Below are 14,935 nucleotides of genomic sequence, written 5' to 3'. Positions count from 1 at the left end.
TTTTGTTCTGAATAACTCCAAACAGCACCAGCCACCACCAGAGACTCTCCAGATCTGTTTCTGAAACTTAATTTGGTTTACTCGAACCACTGCTGCTACAGTCAGAATTTACTCTTCATTACAGAGACTTACACAACTGTGCTGTGCTCCTAACCTTGGCAAAATCTCCTGTTTGTTTTTCTTTCTTTCTTGTTTTTTTGTAGGTGAGACGATAACCAACGTCCTGGACTTCAAGAGAGAAGCGGGATTATGGCATGGTGTTCTCACTGTAAGTAGTCTCCAAACCTCTGGTAGAGGTAATGTGTTGGTTATATAATTAGAAATGGAGGCGATCTGAGCTCAGTGTACTGATTAAAAACTGAAACTTATCTAACTGGCTTCCCACTGAGAGCTTTATCAGTATGTAAATGCATTCAGACTAATGAAGTCCTGATGGGCAAAAAGCATCTTATCTAACCACTGAGCGGTTTCAAACCTGTAAAAATAAGCTGCTTCCGCTGAAAGACATCCCAGCTTTGATTGACTGTTTTCAAACATGCCTTAGAATTCCCTGTGCCTTAGATCATACACGCTTTGTTGTTATGTGCATAAACAGGCTTATTTTGTGCTCTTAGCAGTAACTGATAAAATCCTAACCTGCAGCATGTTTATAGTGACCTCATTCAGTTGTGATGCATTTCTGACACATTTTGGAGCTCATCTCATGCTTATCGCTCTGCTGGCAGAGCGTCATGAATCGGATGCACGTGATCAGCATTCCCTACTCCCTGATGAAAGTCAACCCTCTGTCTTGGATAATAAAGGTTCACACATACAAAGGTAAGGGTCAGTCCAGCTAAATTTCTGTCACTATACACTGATGATTAGTGGGCATTGGTAAGGGATTCAGTCCTGTTATTTTACAGAATATGGTTTTCATAAGATGCTAGATAAAGCATAAAGCAGGAAACAGAAGTTATTTTTATTGTTTTATTGTCCGGAAGACCGCATTTAATTCAGGAGAGTCTGCTTCTTGTTACTGTTTTGATTCTCAGTGCACGTTTGACACGAGTGGATGGATTAAAGCGGTGATTTGTTGTACCTATTGATTTCTGCTTCAGTTATATTAGGCCAGTGGAGGCTGAGGACAGGAGGGGCTGTGTGCCCTGAATAAAACTGATCTACAGGGTGGTCTGAGCTCTGCTCAGTCACCTGTTGGCAACTGAGTCAGCCTGTGTTACTCCTTGCTGTCAGGTTTTCTGTCAAACTGGACCACAGAGGTCATGATTGTGATTCTGTTGTCAGTCCATGTCTTTGTCTTGGTGTCCCCTGTGTAGCGCGGGTAGCAGTGGTGAAATCGAGGGACATGCACTGGTCTCTGCTGGCCCAGAGAGACCAGAGAGACATCAGCCTGAGCTCACTGCGAATGCTTATCGTAGCTGACGGAGCTAACCCATGTGAGTCCATCTGCAGAGGCTCATTTAATAAAACAACACCCTGGAGTCATAAGAAATTATTATTGATTTTATTTGTGTGTGTGTGTGTTACTACAGGGTCGATATCCTCCTGTGACGCCTTCCTCAACGTGTTTCAGTCACGTGGGCTGCGACCTGAGGTGATCTGTCCATGTGCCAGCTCTTCAGAAGCCATGACTGTCGCCATCCGCAGGTGCGCTTTTGTTACTGCACCTGACAAGAACAAAAGCAACCTCTTTGCATTTGTGTGCTGCTGTTATATCACACTGTGCTTGCAACATCAGCTGATTCCTGCAGGGAGAAAGGGAGATTTGTTTTTGATCACACCGCAGACTGTAGAGTCTCACAGCTTTCTGCTGATTGTGAAGCTCAGTTATGGAAGAGAAGTAGGATGCCAGACGGATTGGAGGGGAAAAAAAAACATGCTTCAAATAGAAAAGCTGGCACTATTTTCAGTAGGAGAAATACCACTTTAAAATATATGCAAGAGTTAAGAATTTGTTCAATGGAGCCAAAGAGTCTGTATCTCTAATTCACAGAGTTAGCAAATTCCTCCAGAACCACTTCATGCCTCCTTTTTAGGCGTTAGTACTGCTGTCATTGTACTACACCAGTAGATGGCTCAGTTTGACTGCCATAAGCAGAAAAGGGCGAATTTAAGTGATAACATTGCTTTCTTTCAACTGTAAGGCTCTTTAAGTAATGAGTGTGACTGCATGTCCAACAGACCTCCAGAAATGGGGGTTCCTCCTCCCGGGAAGGCGGTGCTGTCCATGGGTGGGCTGAGTCACGGTGTGATCCGTGTGGACACCGAGGAGAAACTCTCTGTTCTTACAGTTCAGGATGTGGGACAGGTCATGCCTGGAGGTAGAGTATGCCATGCAGATTATTATTATGATTTTACTGCTGTTGAAGTTAAAGAAGGTTGAGTGAAAGGAGTTTGTCAAGGATATTTTTAAAAGAAGAACACATGTACATGTTGACACTGAAATATTTAACCACAAGTATAGAAGTACTTATAGCAAAATATCATTCACCTTAAAGGACCCTTGTAAGAGAGCATTTAGATGATTTAGATGTTACTAATAAAACATCACATCCAATTTAAATGAAGTTATTTTAGAACCAACTTTTACTTCTTGAACTTTTTGAACTATTTCATAGAAATTATGCAAACATGAATCTTTGAATCGATTTAAATATTGACCGATGACTCATTGTTCGTTGTGCCCATCCTTCTGTGTCCATTTCGCATTCCCAGCCTTGATTTGTGTGGTGCGAGTGGAGGGAATGCCTTATCTGTGTCAGACAGACGAGGTTGGAGAGATCTGCATAAGCTCAGGCAGCACTGGTGTCGCTTACTACGGCCTCCCAGGCATGACCAGGAACATCTTTGAGGTTGGTGTTTGATTATTTCTGCAAGTGATCAGGCGTGACAAAGGATTCAGCTTTTGTTATATTCATGAGTGTGCAGCAACGCTAACAGATTCTTTTCATACGCGTTGTGTAACAGCACCATATTTTTAAAATCTTCTTGGGGATAATGGCTGAGTTTTATTAATTGTTGCCCCTAAAATTAAATGATTGACTTTCAAACTCACAATCTTCTTGGACTTGTATTAAGTAGAATGTTTGGTTTTAAAAGCATTGCGTCTCCTTGCAGACTGTCCCTATAACTCCGTCTGGGATCGCCATCAGTGACCGACCTTTCACCAGAACCTCACTGCTGGGCTTTGTGGGACCAGTAAGTTCCTCCTTATTATTCTACAGATTTATTTTTAACCTTCCTGTACTTTGATGTCGGACTTATAGCTTTGTGATGGCTCTGTCTTACACATGTACAATTTAATTGGCTTTTCAGATATGATGGTACTTCTGTGATGCTTCTGGTGGCAGATGTTTATATAATAAAGGGTTCTTCTGCTTAATAGAACAATGAGATGATAATATTTGAAATAACTTCTCCTTCCAGGACAGTCTTGTGTTTGTTGTGGGGAAGATGGATGGACTGATGCTGGTCAGTGGGCGGAGACATAATGCCGATGACGTGGTTGCCACAGCGCTGGCCGTGGAGCCCATGAAGTTTGTGTACAGGGGAAGGTAAAGGAGAAAGCAGCTTGGAAAATATTAAAAGTTTGCATTTCTTGTCAAGCAAGACAGCCAGTTTGTGACGGTGCTGCTTTGTGCTTTGCTCTCCAGGATCGCAGTGTTTTCTGTGTCTGTGCTGCACGACGAGAGGATCGTTGTAGTGGCAGAGCAGAGGCCAGACGCCTCAGAGGAAGACAGCTTTCAGTGGATGAGCCGTGTCCTCCAGGTATTACTGCTTTGTCCACTTCACGGCTTACATCTGATTAGAGAATTTAAGTTGTGCATGTTTTATATCTGTAGGCAGTCTGGCATCTAAGATTGAACATTGCAAATCATGTCCTAATCAGTTCTGACCGTGCAATATGTAGCCAATCAGACCTACAAAATCGTACATTAAACTGTACCAAAAAAACTGCAAAGCACACACTGCTTATATATATAAAACTTTATATAAACAAAGTCATCATTTGACAGCGTTGCTCATTCTCATTTCTCCTCTTTCTCTGTGTAACCCTCCTGTGCGTTTTCAGGCGATAGACAGCATCCATCAGGTTGGGGTGTACTGCCTGGCTCTGGTGCCTGCCAACACGCTTCCTAAGGCTCCTCTCGGTGGCATCCATATATCTGAGACCAAGCAGCGCTTCCTGGAGGGTGCCTTGCACCCCTGCAACGTCCTCATGTGCCCTCACACATGCGTCACTAACCTGCCCAAGCCAAGACAGAAGCAGCCAGGTAGATGCCTCAGACTCTGACAACAGAAACACAGAAATAATAATTTGCATGTTTGCCTCATAATGAGTTTTGATGCTGACTTCACTGACATGTGTGACGATGTTGATGGTTTGGTTGTGCTGGACAGAAGTTGGTCCTGCTTCTATGATAGTGGGCAACTTGGTGGCAGGGAAGAGGATAGCACAAGCCTGCGGGAGAGACTTGGGACAGCTAGAGGACAATGACCAGGCACGTAAGGTAGATAGTCATCCTCATTTCACCCACGCCCCACCTCTGCTCATGCACTGCAGACACAAGTAAGTATCTATACCTGAGGGATAGAGTCTGGTCACGTGCTCTTCAGATGTTTGGAATTCCTCAGTTTGGAAGTTTTTCCTCCAACTTTTTGTCAGATTGCATAAACACTCCAGATGTTACAAAGACAATGTGTTTTTGTTATATTGCTCAGGGTGTTTAATCTCGACTTATTATCCGGATTATTGCTAATAAATTACTTTTCTAATTAATCTGGATCACCCTGCATTAATTACGTTACCAAACGCCAATATGCAAGACATGATTTTGCAACATAATCAAATGTTGCTTAAGATCAACCCAATATTTACCTTCATCAACCGTGTTTTTGTGGATGGCATCAGCAACTTGGTCATTCAAGTACCAGAATTTTCTCTGACTTCCTGAGTTGGTTTTCCAAATAAGGAGGGCCTTATTTTTTTCCAGTCCCAGACTCATTTTTCTCCATTACTTTGACAACACATCGTACAGTAAAGTAGGAAGGAAGCTTTCCGCTCTCCTTTAATGGCTGCCTGAATGAAAACACTTATTTTGTAACTCAGATCGCTTTCCCAACATGCGTTACACCTTTTGCTCTTGTCAACTTCTGCTGCACATGTGCTCTATCCCTTGTGCCATCATGCAACATTATTTAGTACCATTTTATTAGTGAGTTGTTGATGTGAATTTTCTGCGTGTTGCTTTGACTCCTTTGTAGTTACCCTTGTGTTTTCGTCCTCTCTCCCCTGTAGTTCCTCTACATTCAGGATGTGCTACAGTGGAGAGCACAGGCCACTCCAGACCATCCTCTGTTTGTGGTTCTCAATGCTAAGGTACTGGTTGTATTATAGTTTCATTTAAGAAGGATTAAATATGATTGATAGAAAGTTCACTAAATTTAAAGTTTGGTTTTTAAGTATCAGCATTGATGTGGTGTTATAGTAAATTTCTTTGAAATTCAAAATTTGTTTAAGGAAACAAGATTGTTGCATCAGTTTTATCTGTTACCATAACTCAGTTAATTAAGTGAGTGATGAATAAAGATACTTCATTGAAGTGATGCAAAACTCCTGCAACTCAAATTTTCCTATGCGAAAAGAAAAAACTTGTAAAGCAGTAAAAGTTAGAAATTTATGGTGTGATAAATCTTGAGGATGGTGAAGTAAATAAAGAGAGCAGTGTAGATAAATGTTACTTGTTACTCTTCAGGGCACAGTGGCCAGCTCAGCTTCCTGTCTGCAGCTGCACAAGCGGGCAGAGCGGGTGGCAGCAGCTCTGATGGGACGCCTGAACACGGGAGACCACGTAGCACTCGTCTATCCACCAGGTAACAAACATGCTGCTGCTCTGTGCTTCTTGTCCTTTCAATTTATTCCACATTAACATCCTTACTTCATCAGTTTTAAGAGAAAAAATGTATAAACAAACATTTTTTGCAGGAATTGACCTGATTGCCACTTTCTATGGCTGCCTGTATGCTGGCTGTGTGCCAGTCACTGTCAGACCCCCACACCCACAGAACCTGGCCACCACCCTGCCCACCGTCAAAATGATCGTTGAGGTAACACATTTGTCGAACCACATCAAATGCCGATTTAATCCCTGTCAGTGACTGTGGATTGCATGCATTAAAAATAGAATAAACTCAGTCATGTTCAGAGGTGTCTGTGCTCTGTGAGGGATGCTTTTCTATCAAATACAAATGAATGTGAATAACAACACAACATTTGTAGTTAGATTCTACTGTCTGCATGTTAAAGGTCAGCAAGTCGGTGTGCATCCTGACAACCCAAGCAATAATGAAGCTGCTGAAATCCAAAGAGGCCGCTGCTGCCGTGGACATCAAGAGCTGGCCCACCGTGCTGGACACTGGTAAATTATGTACACACATTCAAACACACAAAGGTCAGCAGAGTTTCTGCAGTGAAAGTTCTCCTTATCTCTCGCTCTCTTTGTCCTGCAGATGATCTCCCCAGGAAGAAGAGCCCCCAGATGTACAAGCCCCCAACCCCAGAGATGTTGGCTTACCTGGACTTCAGTGTGTCCACGACAGGCATCCTGGCAGGGGTCAAAGTATGTTGATGTAACCGTTATGTTCAGTAGATCCACATGTGGCCATCATTTCACCAGCCTCTGTTCATTCCTTTTAGTGCAATGTTAATAAATAAACCAAAATGCCCCCCCCCCCTAAAAAACAAAGCAAAAAAAAAACCACACACACTTACAAATAAGATTTTAGAACGAATCCTGTATTAAACAGGCTGGAAAAGGCAAAATATGTGCATGTTCACACTCATGTCAGGAGACTAGCTGCACGTCATAAACCTTTAAAGCCTGAACCATGAAATAATAGCCAGAAAATTTTAATTCTGTTGAAAATGGAGTGCATCTGAACCTTCTGACAAATTAAAAAAAATATATTAATTTGCGTGTATGAGTGTTAATTTGTATCATATTTGCTAAATCTGGCCTTTTCTTTTTGCAATTTATTGCTTGAAAATGTATTTTGCAATTTGTTTAGGTTTTTTTTTAAAAAAAATCACACTAATCTCAAAAACTTACAAAACTCACGTATCAAATATGATACATTCTGCGTTAAGTGGTTAAACCCTATTTTCAGGATATTATTGCCCATTCAGACATATGACTAATTGCAGTAATCTACTTGAGGCAATTAAAGCACAAGTGAACTTCTCAAAGTTATTTAAAGAAAAGAAGGTTTAAAGTCTTTTGACAGATTTACAACTCTAATTTAAAAGAAGAAGCAAAACCACCAAAATTTTCCCGATTAGTTTTAGAATATAGTGCAAGTAGAAAAACAGAATGTTTAGGCTGGGTGATAAAACAGTAGGAGAGTAGAGGCTTGGACAGAGAAGGTTCTCAGCCATAAAGCAGCCTTTCACATAGAGATGTGGAGTAATGGATCCCTGAATGCTCAATAATTTCTGAAAAGTGGAAATTTACTTCAGCACCCAGTTTCTCTGCTTCATTTCTGTCTTTCTGTATCATATCTCTTCTAGATGTCTCATGCTGCCACCAGTGCCTTGTGTCGCTCCATTAAACTGCAGTGTGAGCTCTACCCTTCCCGACAGATCGCCATCTGCCTCGACCCATACTGCGGCCTGGGCTTTGCTCTCTGGTGCCTGTGCAGGTAAACTAGGAGCTCTGAACAAATGATCGCCAGTAAAATTCAGAAACAAAATCTCGACACGATTGTTGTCTGTTCTGTCTGTGTATTTCCACTCAGTCTCTCACCTGTATCTTCTCGTTTTAGTGTGTACTCGGGCCACCAGTCGATCTTGGTTCCACCGCTGGAGTTGGAGAGCAATGCGTCTCTGTGGCTTGCAGCCGTCAGCCAGTACAAAGTGCGCGTCACATTCTGCTCATACTCAGTCATGGAGATGTGCACCAAAGGACTGGGTTCACAGACAGAAGCACTACGGGTCAGTTTGTCTCTTCAGTTGTTGAACAGTTTCATTGGGGAAACAATAAACTGCAGCGTTTTTCTTCCACAAAATTCTCTTCAGTTAGTCCTTTTCCCTGTGGTGCTGTTGCATCAGCACCATAATTATCAAGACAAAGTGAGGGTATTCATCGGTGAAACGCTTCACCGCTCCGTGTCTGTCTGTGGATTACCGTCTGCAGCACTTAAGAATGTGATTTTTTGCAAATTATGTCTGTGGTCTAATGGGTAGTCTGCCTGATAAAACAGTTATTAATATATGAATACAACCATTAAATTTCTTTCTGCAACTCCCAAAATAATATCACTCTTAAGTTCATAGAGTTCGCTGATGCTGATATTCTTTTTCCCAAATGCAGTTGCGAAATGTGAACCTTTCTTGTGTGCGTACGTGCATGGTGGTAGCAGAGGAAAGGCCCCGCATAGCCCTCACTCAGACCTTCTCGAAGATCTTCAAAGACCTGGGCCTTTCACCGAGAGCTGTCAGCACCACCTTCGGCTGCAGGGTGAATGTAGCAATCTGTTTGCAGGTAAGTCGCTGGTTAAGGAAAATTAGGAGTGAAAGGAGAGGGCTGGGAAAAGTCCAGAGTGAACGAAAATCAGTGTTTTACAGTCAAGCAAACAGTGAAATGTATGGGATAGGATTTATTGATGTACTGAGTAAAGAAAGTGAAAAAGGTTAGTAACAATTCCAATACGTCCATCAAAAGTTAAAATGAGATAAAATGGAGTGCAGAAAGAAATCACAAAAAAACTCCAGTTATTTTGTAACTATGCAGAGAGCTTTTTAATTTTATCTCTAATTACTGGATTTATTTTTATTTAACTGCTTGGTCATTTTTTGTTCTAGCTGGTTAGTTTTCCTGCAGTGCAGCTCTGTACACATCGTGAAACACAAGCTGAAGCATTTGAACTGGAAAAAATGGGACATTAAAAAAACTTCCTAATAAAAACTTATTTTATCAATTAATTGGAGGGAGAAATATGTAGGAAGCCTTTATTTACCAGCCGACTGCACGTTAAGAAAGAGTTTGAAAATTTTATGGTTCATCTTACATTTACTTCCAGTTAATTAAAACTGTGTAATTAGTCATGGTTTAACTTTGGGTTTTGTCAGTTTTTGGAGCTGATTGTTTGTTATCTTTTATTTTCTCCTCCAACCCTTCAATGTTTTTTATGTTTTGTTTTTTTTCCAATCCCTGGTGATTTTTTTTTTTGTCTGTGTGTGTGTGCGTGAGTTTCTGTTGTCCACGTATCTGAATACATATACATATATCTCTTTATTTATCTGTCCTGCCCTGTCCTGTCAGCCCAACAGGTTAGGGAAACTGGCTGAGCAGGTACTGTGTGATGAGAGTGGCTGTTCTTTGCTCTGCTGCTGGGTCTGTCTGTTTATGTGCGTTTGTGTGTCTGTGTTCATGTTTGTTATTTGTCTTGCATGAAGTTTCAACATGCTTAGCCTCGGTTCACTATTTTTTTTTTTATCTCTTGCTTTTCTTTTTTTTTTTTTTCCTGAAGAGCTTCAGCTTCCGTTTACCACTGTTTATTTCAGCTGGCTCCTGACCATTGCTCTATAACAGGTTTAGATATACATGATCCACACATTGTACCATGAACTGGCTGCATGAACTCTGCTGTGATTCAGTTCATTTGGGAGGGTTCCTAATCTGGACAGTTTATGTCAGACTGTATTATCTTTAATCAACAATGTTATACAAACTTTACATACCAGAATTATTTATGTGCCTCTTTTTTTTATTTAGTTTTAATCATAAAAGTGTGCCTTATTAGCTTTTTGGACATATTCAAATTTTAAGCCAATTTACTGCATTTATTTTTTATCATGTTTTCAGTAGGTAGAATAATTAGTTACTTATGTATGTTCTGATGAACCCTCATCTCACTCACAAATAGTCATTCAGGTAGATCTGCTCTGCTTGGTAAACTGAATCCGCGCTCTCTGTTTTTGGCTGCGACTCACAGACCCCAGTGCAGCGACTCATTGCTGGCTTGTGCTCTGGCTGTACACTGGCAAAGGAGTGATGGAAAACATAATTTGTTGTGACTAGTCTCACAGCAGTAATGATGACAAATCCCACATGAAGGAATCTATATCTGACAAGCATAATCAGCACTTGAAAAATAGTTCACTTAGAATTCAGCTGCTTGGCAGCACTAAAGATTTTTAATCAAAACAAATGATGTTCAGTCTGTTTTGTGATGCTTTTCATAAGCATTTGGAAGAAAGAAATTACAGTTAGTTTATAACTTTACTTAGGATTTAAATAAGTGTTCCAGCTTTTCCCACTTTTCCCACTACAGAGCGGGTAATGGAGGTGCTTACTGTGTTTACATGGCCCAGGTTTTGCCAGAGTCTTAACTACTGCAGCCTGGCTGGTTGGCTTCTGGCTGCTCCCTGCTTTGTCAGCAGTAGTTTCATAATCAGCTTCCAACTCCCCTCCACTTAAGCAACGTGCAGCGTTAATGTAACACGACATTATTTACTCATGTCCGAGTCTGCTTGTTTCTTTTTTCCCCAGGGCACAGCGGGACCAGATCCCACCACAGTTTATGTGGACATGAGAGCGCTACGACATGATAGGTGGGAACGCTGTATTTGAAAAGGCTTTTAATTCAAATCAGACTTTGAACTAAACAGTACTCAAATGTTGTAAAAAAAAAATTTCAAATTGTTATGAACTTGCTCACTTTGTCTTCTCAGGGTTCGCCTGGTTGAGAGAGGGTCGCCGCACAGCCTACCACTGATGGAGTCTGGAAAGGTACGGCCTAATTTAAAAATATGCATTGAAACAACCCAACATTGTCTATAAAACCACTGCTTCCAGAACATTTTGTTAATTTGAGACATGGCTGTCTGCTGCTGTAGATCCTTCCTGGAGTAAAAGTCATCATTGCCAACACAGAGACTAAAGGACCCCTGGGAGACTCTCATCTTGGAGAGGTGAGTCAGTTTTTCAGAGAGAGAGCAGCGCCACTTTATGATCCACAGTCAGTCACTTTTCTGTGTGCTTAAAGGGGACCTGCTGTGCTCATTTCCATCTCCATATTTTGGATTCTTTTAGAGCACCTTTGAATTATAGTATTTTTATTTTATATTAGACTTTGGTGCAGCCCTTCTGTCCATCCACACTCTAAGGCAGGGCTCTAGACAATAAGGAAAAGCATGATTGGTCCCCTATAAGTAATCAGATTACAGTTACTCTCTGCCATAACTTGAAAATGTCTCGGAAATAAGTTTCTGTAATTGGAGCAGGACAACTTAGACATGACAGCTACAGTATATACAGCAGCAGCAAATATGTGTTTATATTTTTAAAAGGTCTCACCAAAATTTGTGTTAAATGGTACAGGAAGTGGCCTTTTAGGCTGAGTAGCAATTCTTCATGTTAATTTACTTAGCTTTCAATTATATGTTAGAAGAAGGTTGTAATGGGTACTTTCAGCTGCTCCATTATTTCAAGGGGTCCCCACAGCAGGTGGATCTGCATGTTGATTTTGCACAGATTGGAAACTTGATGCTTTTCAGAAGCCCTTCGATTTAACTGAGCTTGCGACCAGCGCTGGGAGTGCAAAAGTTTGTGACTCCTGAGGCTGAGTTTGTGGCTCTTTTGGATCTAAAACTGGGAATCTTTTGTGTGTAAGGGGAACATGTTGACCACTACACCATCGAGGCACTTATCAGAATGCATTATATTCAGAGATGTTTCTTATATTCTTCCTACTTTTCACTGTGTAAAGATGTAAAGTTGGAGGACACAAATTAAGAAACATCTTTAATTACATGTAGTCTAGAAGACCTTCAGCTGTAGCCTATTAGTAAACATGTAATTGCTTCCACATGTTTTTGTCAATGTCAAAAAAGTGTGCGTGTGTGCTAATCTGTGTCTCAGATCTGGGTGAGCAGTCCTCACAATGCCACAGGATACTACACGGTTTATGGGGAGGAGGCGCTGCATGCCGACCACTTCAACACCAAGCTCAGCTTCGGAGACACTCAGACAGTCTGGGCGAGGACCGGCTACCTGGGCTTCCTGCGGCGCACTGAGCTGACTGATGCCAGTGGAGGTGAGTGACCAGTGCTTGCTCTAACTTGGAGTCTGCATTGCTTCTGGTGTCAGATGGACTCACCTTGGAAAGCGAATATAAGTATTTTCTAGTATCGGAATTTAAACTGAACCTTATGACTGGGTGTGTTTGTGTCTCAGAGCGTCATGACGCCCTTTATGTGGTGGGCTCTCTTGATGAGACTTTGGAGCTGAGGGGAATGAGGTATCACCCTATTGACATCGAGACCTCTGTTATCCGTTCTCACAAGAGCATAGCTGAATGGTGAGAAACCTGCAACAAATTTAATCATTGTTCATGAATTTGACAACAGAACTATTTCTATTTTAAATACAGTTAAAAAAAACATGAATTCTGACTGATTTTGATGTAATTTCCTTCATCCATCATACATCCGTCTGCCTCCTCCTCCTCTCTCCAGTGCGGTGTTCACATGGACCAACCTGCTCGTGGTGGTCGTAGAACTGGAGGGATCCGAGCAGGAGGCCCTGGACCTGGTGGCCCTGGTCACCAATGTGGTCCTGGAGGAGCACTACCTCATCGTGGGGGTGGTGGTGGTAGTAGACCCCGGCGTCATCCCCATCAACTCCCGAGGGGAGAAGCAACGCATGCACCTCAGAGATGGATTCCTGGCCGACCAGCTGGATCCCATATATGTGGCTTACAATATGTGAGGCGCCAGCTGTGGGAGGATTAACCCCCCCCACTGCATATGGCTTTATCACATTACAGGAGGCAGCAGGACAAGTATCTACAGGGCTTGTAACAGTTGCAGGCTTGATGTCTCAGTGGCTTCAGTTGAGTGAAAACGAGCTGCCCGCCTTTTTTTTTTTTTTTTTTTTTAAATTTACTCATGGACGAGAAATGTGGGGAAAAAAAACAAAAAAACATGGATGCAAAACTTGGACACAAACCTCAAGTCTGTTTCTCTTGTGATTTCTCGCCTCAGCAAATAACATTTTAAAGGGCATTCTTGTTTTACTGAAGTGAGTTTTGTATGTATGACAAAACCTCATTTAACCCAGGACACCTGAGCGCGGTCGAGCAGGTGGTTACGGTATGATGCTACAGCGTGCCATTGACATAATTTATTTTGCCAATCTCAAAAATAATGAATGTTAATTGTGTTTGCCAAACACTTGTGCCATAGAAGAGAACTGATGCCAGTACCCAAACCCTGATACAAATGACCTCTAACACGTTTCATGTTCAAAGAGCCTCCCGCAACATTACAGGTCCGATGCTTTTCACAGCCTACAGGATTTGTCAGTACATCTGTAGGAGCAGCTGCACCCTGAAAGGGCGCCTGGATTTTTATTTTGCAGCTCAGTTCAGATCATGTTGTGGCAACTGCGAAGCACACAGCAGTGGTGATCAAGGAAGGGCAGTTTGTGTTGTGTTTTTGCTCATTTGTGCTTTAGTTTGTAGTGCCAGTAGCTTCCACATAATACTGTGGTAACTCGGTCTCATTGTTTTCTAAATCTGAAAAGTAATAGTTTTATGTGAACAAAATGCAATATGAGTGATGTGAAAGATGAATGACTGCATACAGTAAGTGCCGATCAGTCGAAGAATAACGTGGTAAATGATAATAAGCCTTAAGTATTTTTTCAGACGTCTGTTCCAGTCCCAGCTTGAGTTCATCAGCTGTTGGATATGGTGAGTATATATGCAGATGGAGGTTAGAAATAGCAAACTCTGCTCTTATTGCACCCAAAGTTTTGCATCTTTTTGGCTAACATAAATATACTTGATCCTAACATCAGCCATTACAAGCACACACTCACTCATTCCATAAACATTTTAATGTCTGTCTCTGTTGTCAGCTGTGTTCAGTGTGCGTTTCAGAGGAAAAGACTGGAACACATGCGCGTGGCTTTTGTTGCAGAATGTCAGACTCATTTTGAGTGCTATAGGTGTGATTGAAAAATGTTGGTTGTATCATTAAGACAGGTGTCTAATATGCTTGTAACACCTTGACCTCCCATCACATGACATCTACTTTGTAAAGATTCTTGCTTCTTTTTCTTTTCTATGTGCACATCCCTTCAGAAACAGGCGTCAGCCTGCTGTAAGTATGTACAGATTTTGTGTAAATTATTAATTGAAGGAGGAGACGACAGGAAGCAAAACACAAAGACTAAATCTGGTATATATGTGAACTTCTCCCTTATAAACAGAAAGTAATTTGCAAAGGATTTTCATGTGTGAACACTGGAAAGAGACATGAAAAGCCTTGTAGACATTTTTATAGTATGAAAGAACAGCAGGAACGACCACTTCCAGGATGAGATGAAGTACACTCCAAGCACAAACAAGACAGTTATGCTGTGGTGACGGCTGCAGTGTCACAGCCTCCAGAGCAAACCTTTGTCGTAAACGAATGGAAAGATGCATTTGTCTGTTAGTTGTCATTATTTTCATAACATGATTTCATAATGAATAAAAAAGTGCTTTTAACTCGAAGTGTTTGTCTTTATTGGCAATTGAACATCCAATTATTTTAAATAAATGTAGGTTTATTGTCATCTAGTGCCAAGATAGTGTTTTATTTTGTTAGATCAAGCTTCCTGTAGAAGGCACACAGATGCATTTGGTAGTTGGTCATTTTGAAGGTATGTGGAGCTAAACTAGAAATATGTCATCAGCAGACGGTTTACTAATATGGATAGAGGTTTACACCATAACCAGAGCTTTCTGCTATTCAGTTGGCTACCTGACACTACAAACAGGAATCGTGTCCATCCCAGTCACTCCTCATAAAAATCTTGGCATCTTCAGCTCTGCCACCTCCAGCACGGTCTTCTGTCTCACTACTATCTTGTAAACTTTTCACTCT

General features: G+C 41.4%; 1 protein-coding gene across 3 annotated transcripts in view; it reads left to right on the top strand.

Moving 5' to 3' along the window:
• Positions 1-14,562, top strand: part of dip2a (disco-interacting protein 2 homolog A) — an 89,826-nt gene extending 75,264 nt beyond the window's left edge. For 2 of the 3 annotated variants that reach the window (XM_030757391.1, XM_030757390.1), the window contains 25 exons: positions 204-268; positions 726-819; positions 1,317-1,436; positions 1,533-1,647; positions 2,182-2,321; positions 2,716-2,852; positions 3,118-3,198; positions 3,427-3,554; positions 3,654-3,768; positions 4,073-4,274; positions 4,402-4,511; positions 5,300-5,380; positions 5,757-5,874; positions 5,987-6,108; positions 6,308-6,419; positions 6,511-6,620; positions 7,568-7,698; positions 7,822-7,990; positions 8,370-8,540; positions 10,551-10,612; positions 10,733-10,790; positions 10,898-10,972; positions 11,922-12,096; positions 12,237-12,360; positions 12,518-14,562. In XM_030757391.1, coding sequence (XP_030613251.1) covers positions 204-268; positions 726-819; positions 1,317-1,436; positions 1,533-1,647; positions 2,182-2,321; positions 2,716-2,852; positions 3,118-3,198; positions 3,427-3,554; positions 3,654-3,768; positions 4,073-4,274; positions 4,402-4,511; positions 5,300-5,380; positions 5,757-5,874; positions 5,987-6,108; positions 6,308-6,419; positions 6,511-6,620; positions 7,568-7,698; positions 7,822-7,990; positions 8,370-8,540; positions 10,551-10,612; positions 10,733-10,790; positions 10,898-10,972; positions 11,922-12,096; positions 12,237-12,360; positions 12,518-12,770 — 3,068 coding nt within the window. In that variant the 3' untranslated portion in view covers positions 12,771-14,562. The remainder of the gene's footprint in view (positions 1-203; positions 269-725; positions 820-1,316; positions 1,437-1,532; positions 1,648-2,181; positions 2,322-2,715; positions 2,853-3,117; positions 3,199-3,426; positions 3,555-3,653; positions 3,769-4,072; positions 4,275-4,401; positions 4,512-5,299; positions 5,381-5,756; positions 5,875-5,986; positions 6,109-6,307; positions 6,420-6,510; positions 6,621-7,567; positions 7,699-7,821; positions 7,991-8,369; positions 8,541-10,550; positions 10,613-10,732; positions 10,791-10,897; positions 10,973-11,921; positions 12,097-12,236; positions 12,361-12,517) is intronic. The other variant, XM_030757392.1, reaches the window with a different exon arrangement.
• The last annotated feature ends 373 nt before the right edge of the window (positions 14,563-14,935 follow it).

This window comes from Archocentrus centrarchus, chromosome 21 (assembly GCF_007364275.1).
Source record: "Archocentrus centrarchus isolate MPI-CPG fArcCen1 chromosome 21, fArcCen1, whole genome shotgun sequence".
NCBI classification, from domain to species: Eukaryota; Metazoa; Chordata; class Actinopteri; order Cichliformes; family Cichlidae; genus Archocentrus; species Archocentrus centrarchus.
This window is presented reverse-complemented; position numbering and strand designations above follow the sequence as displayed.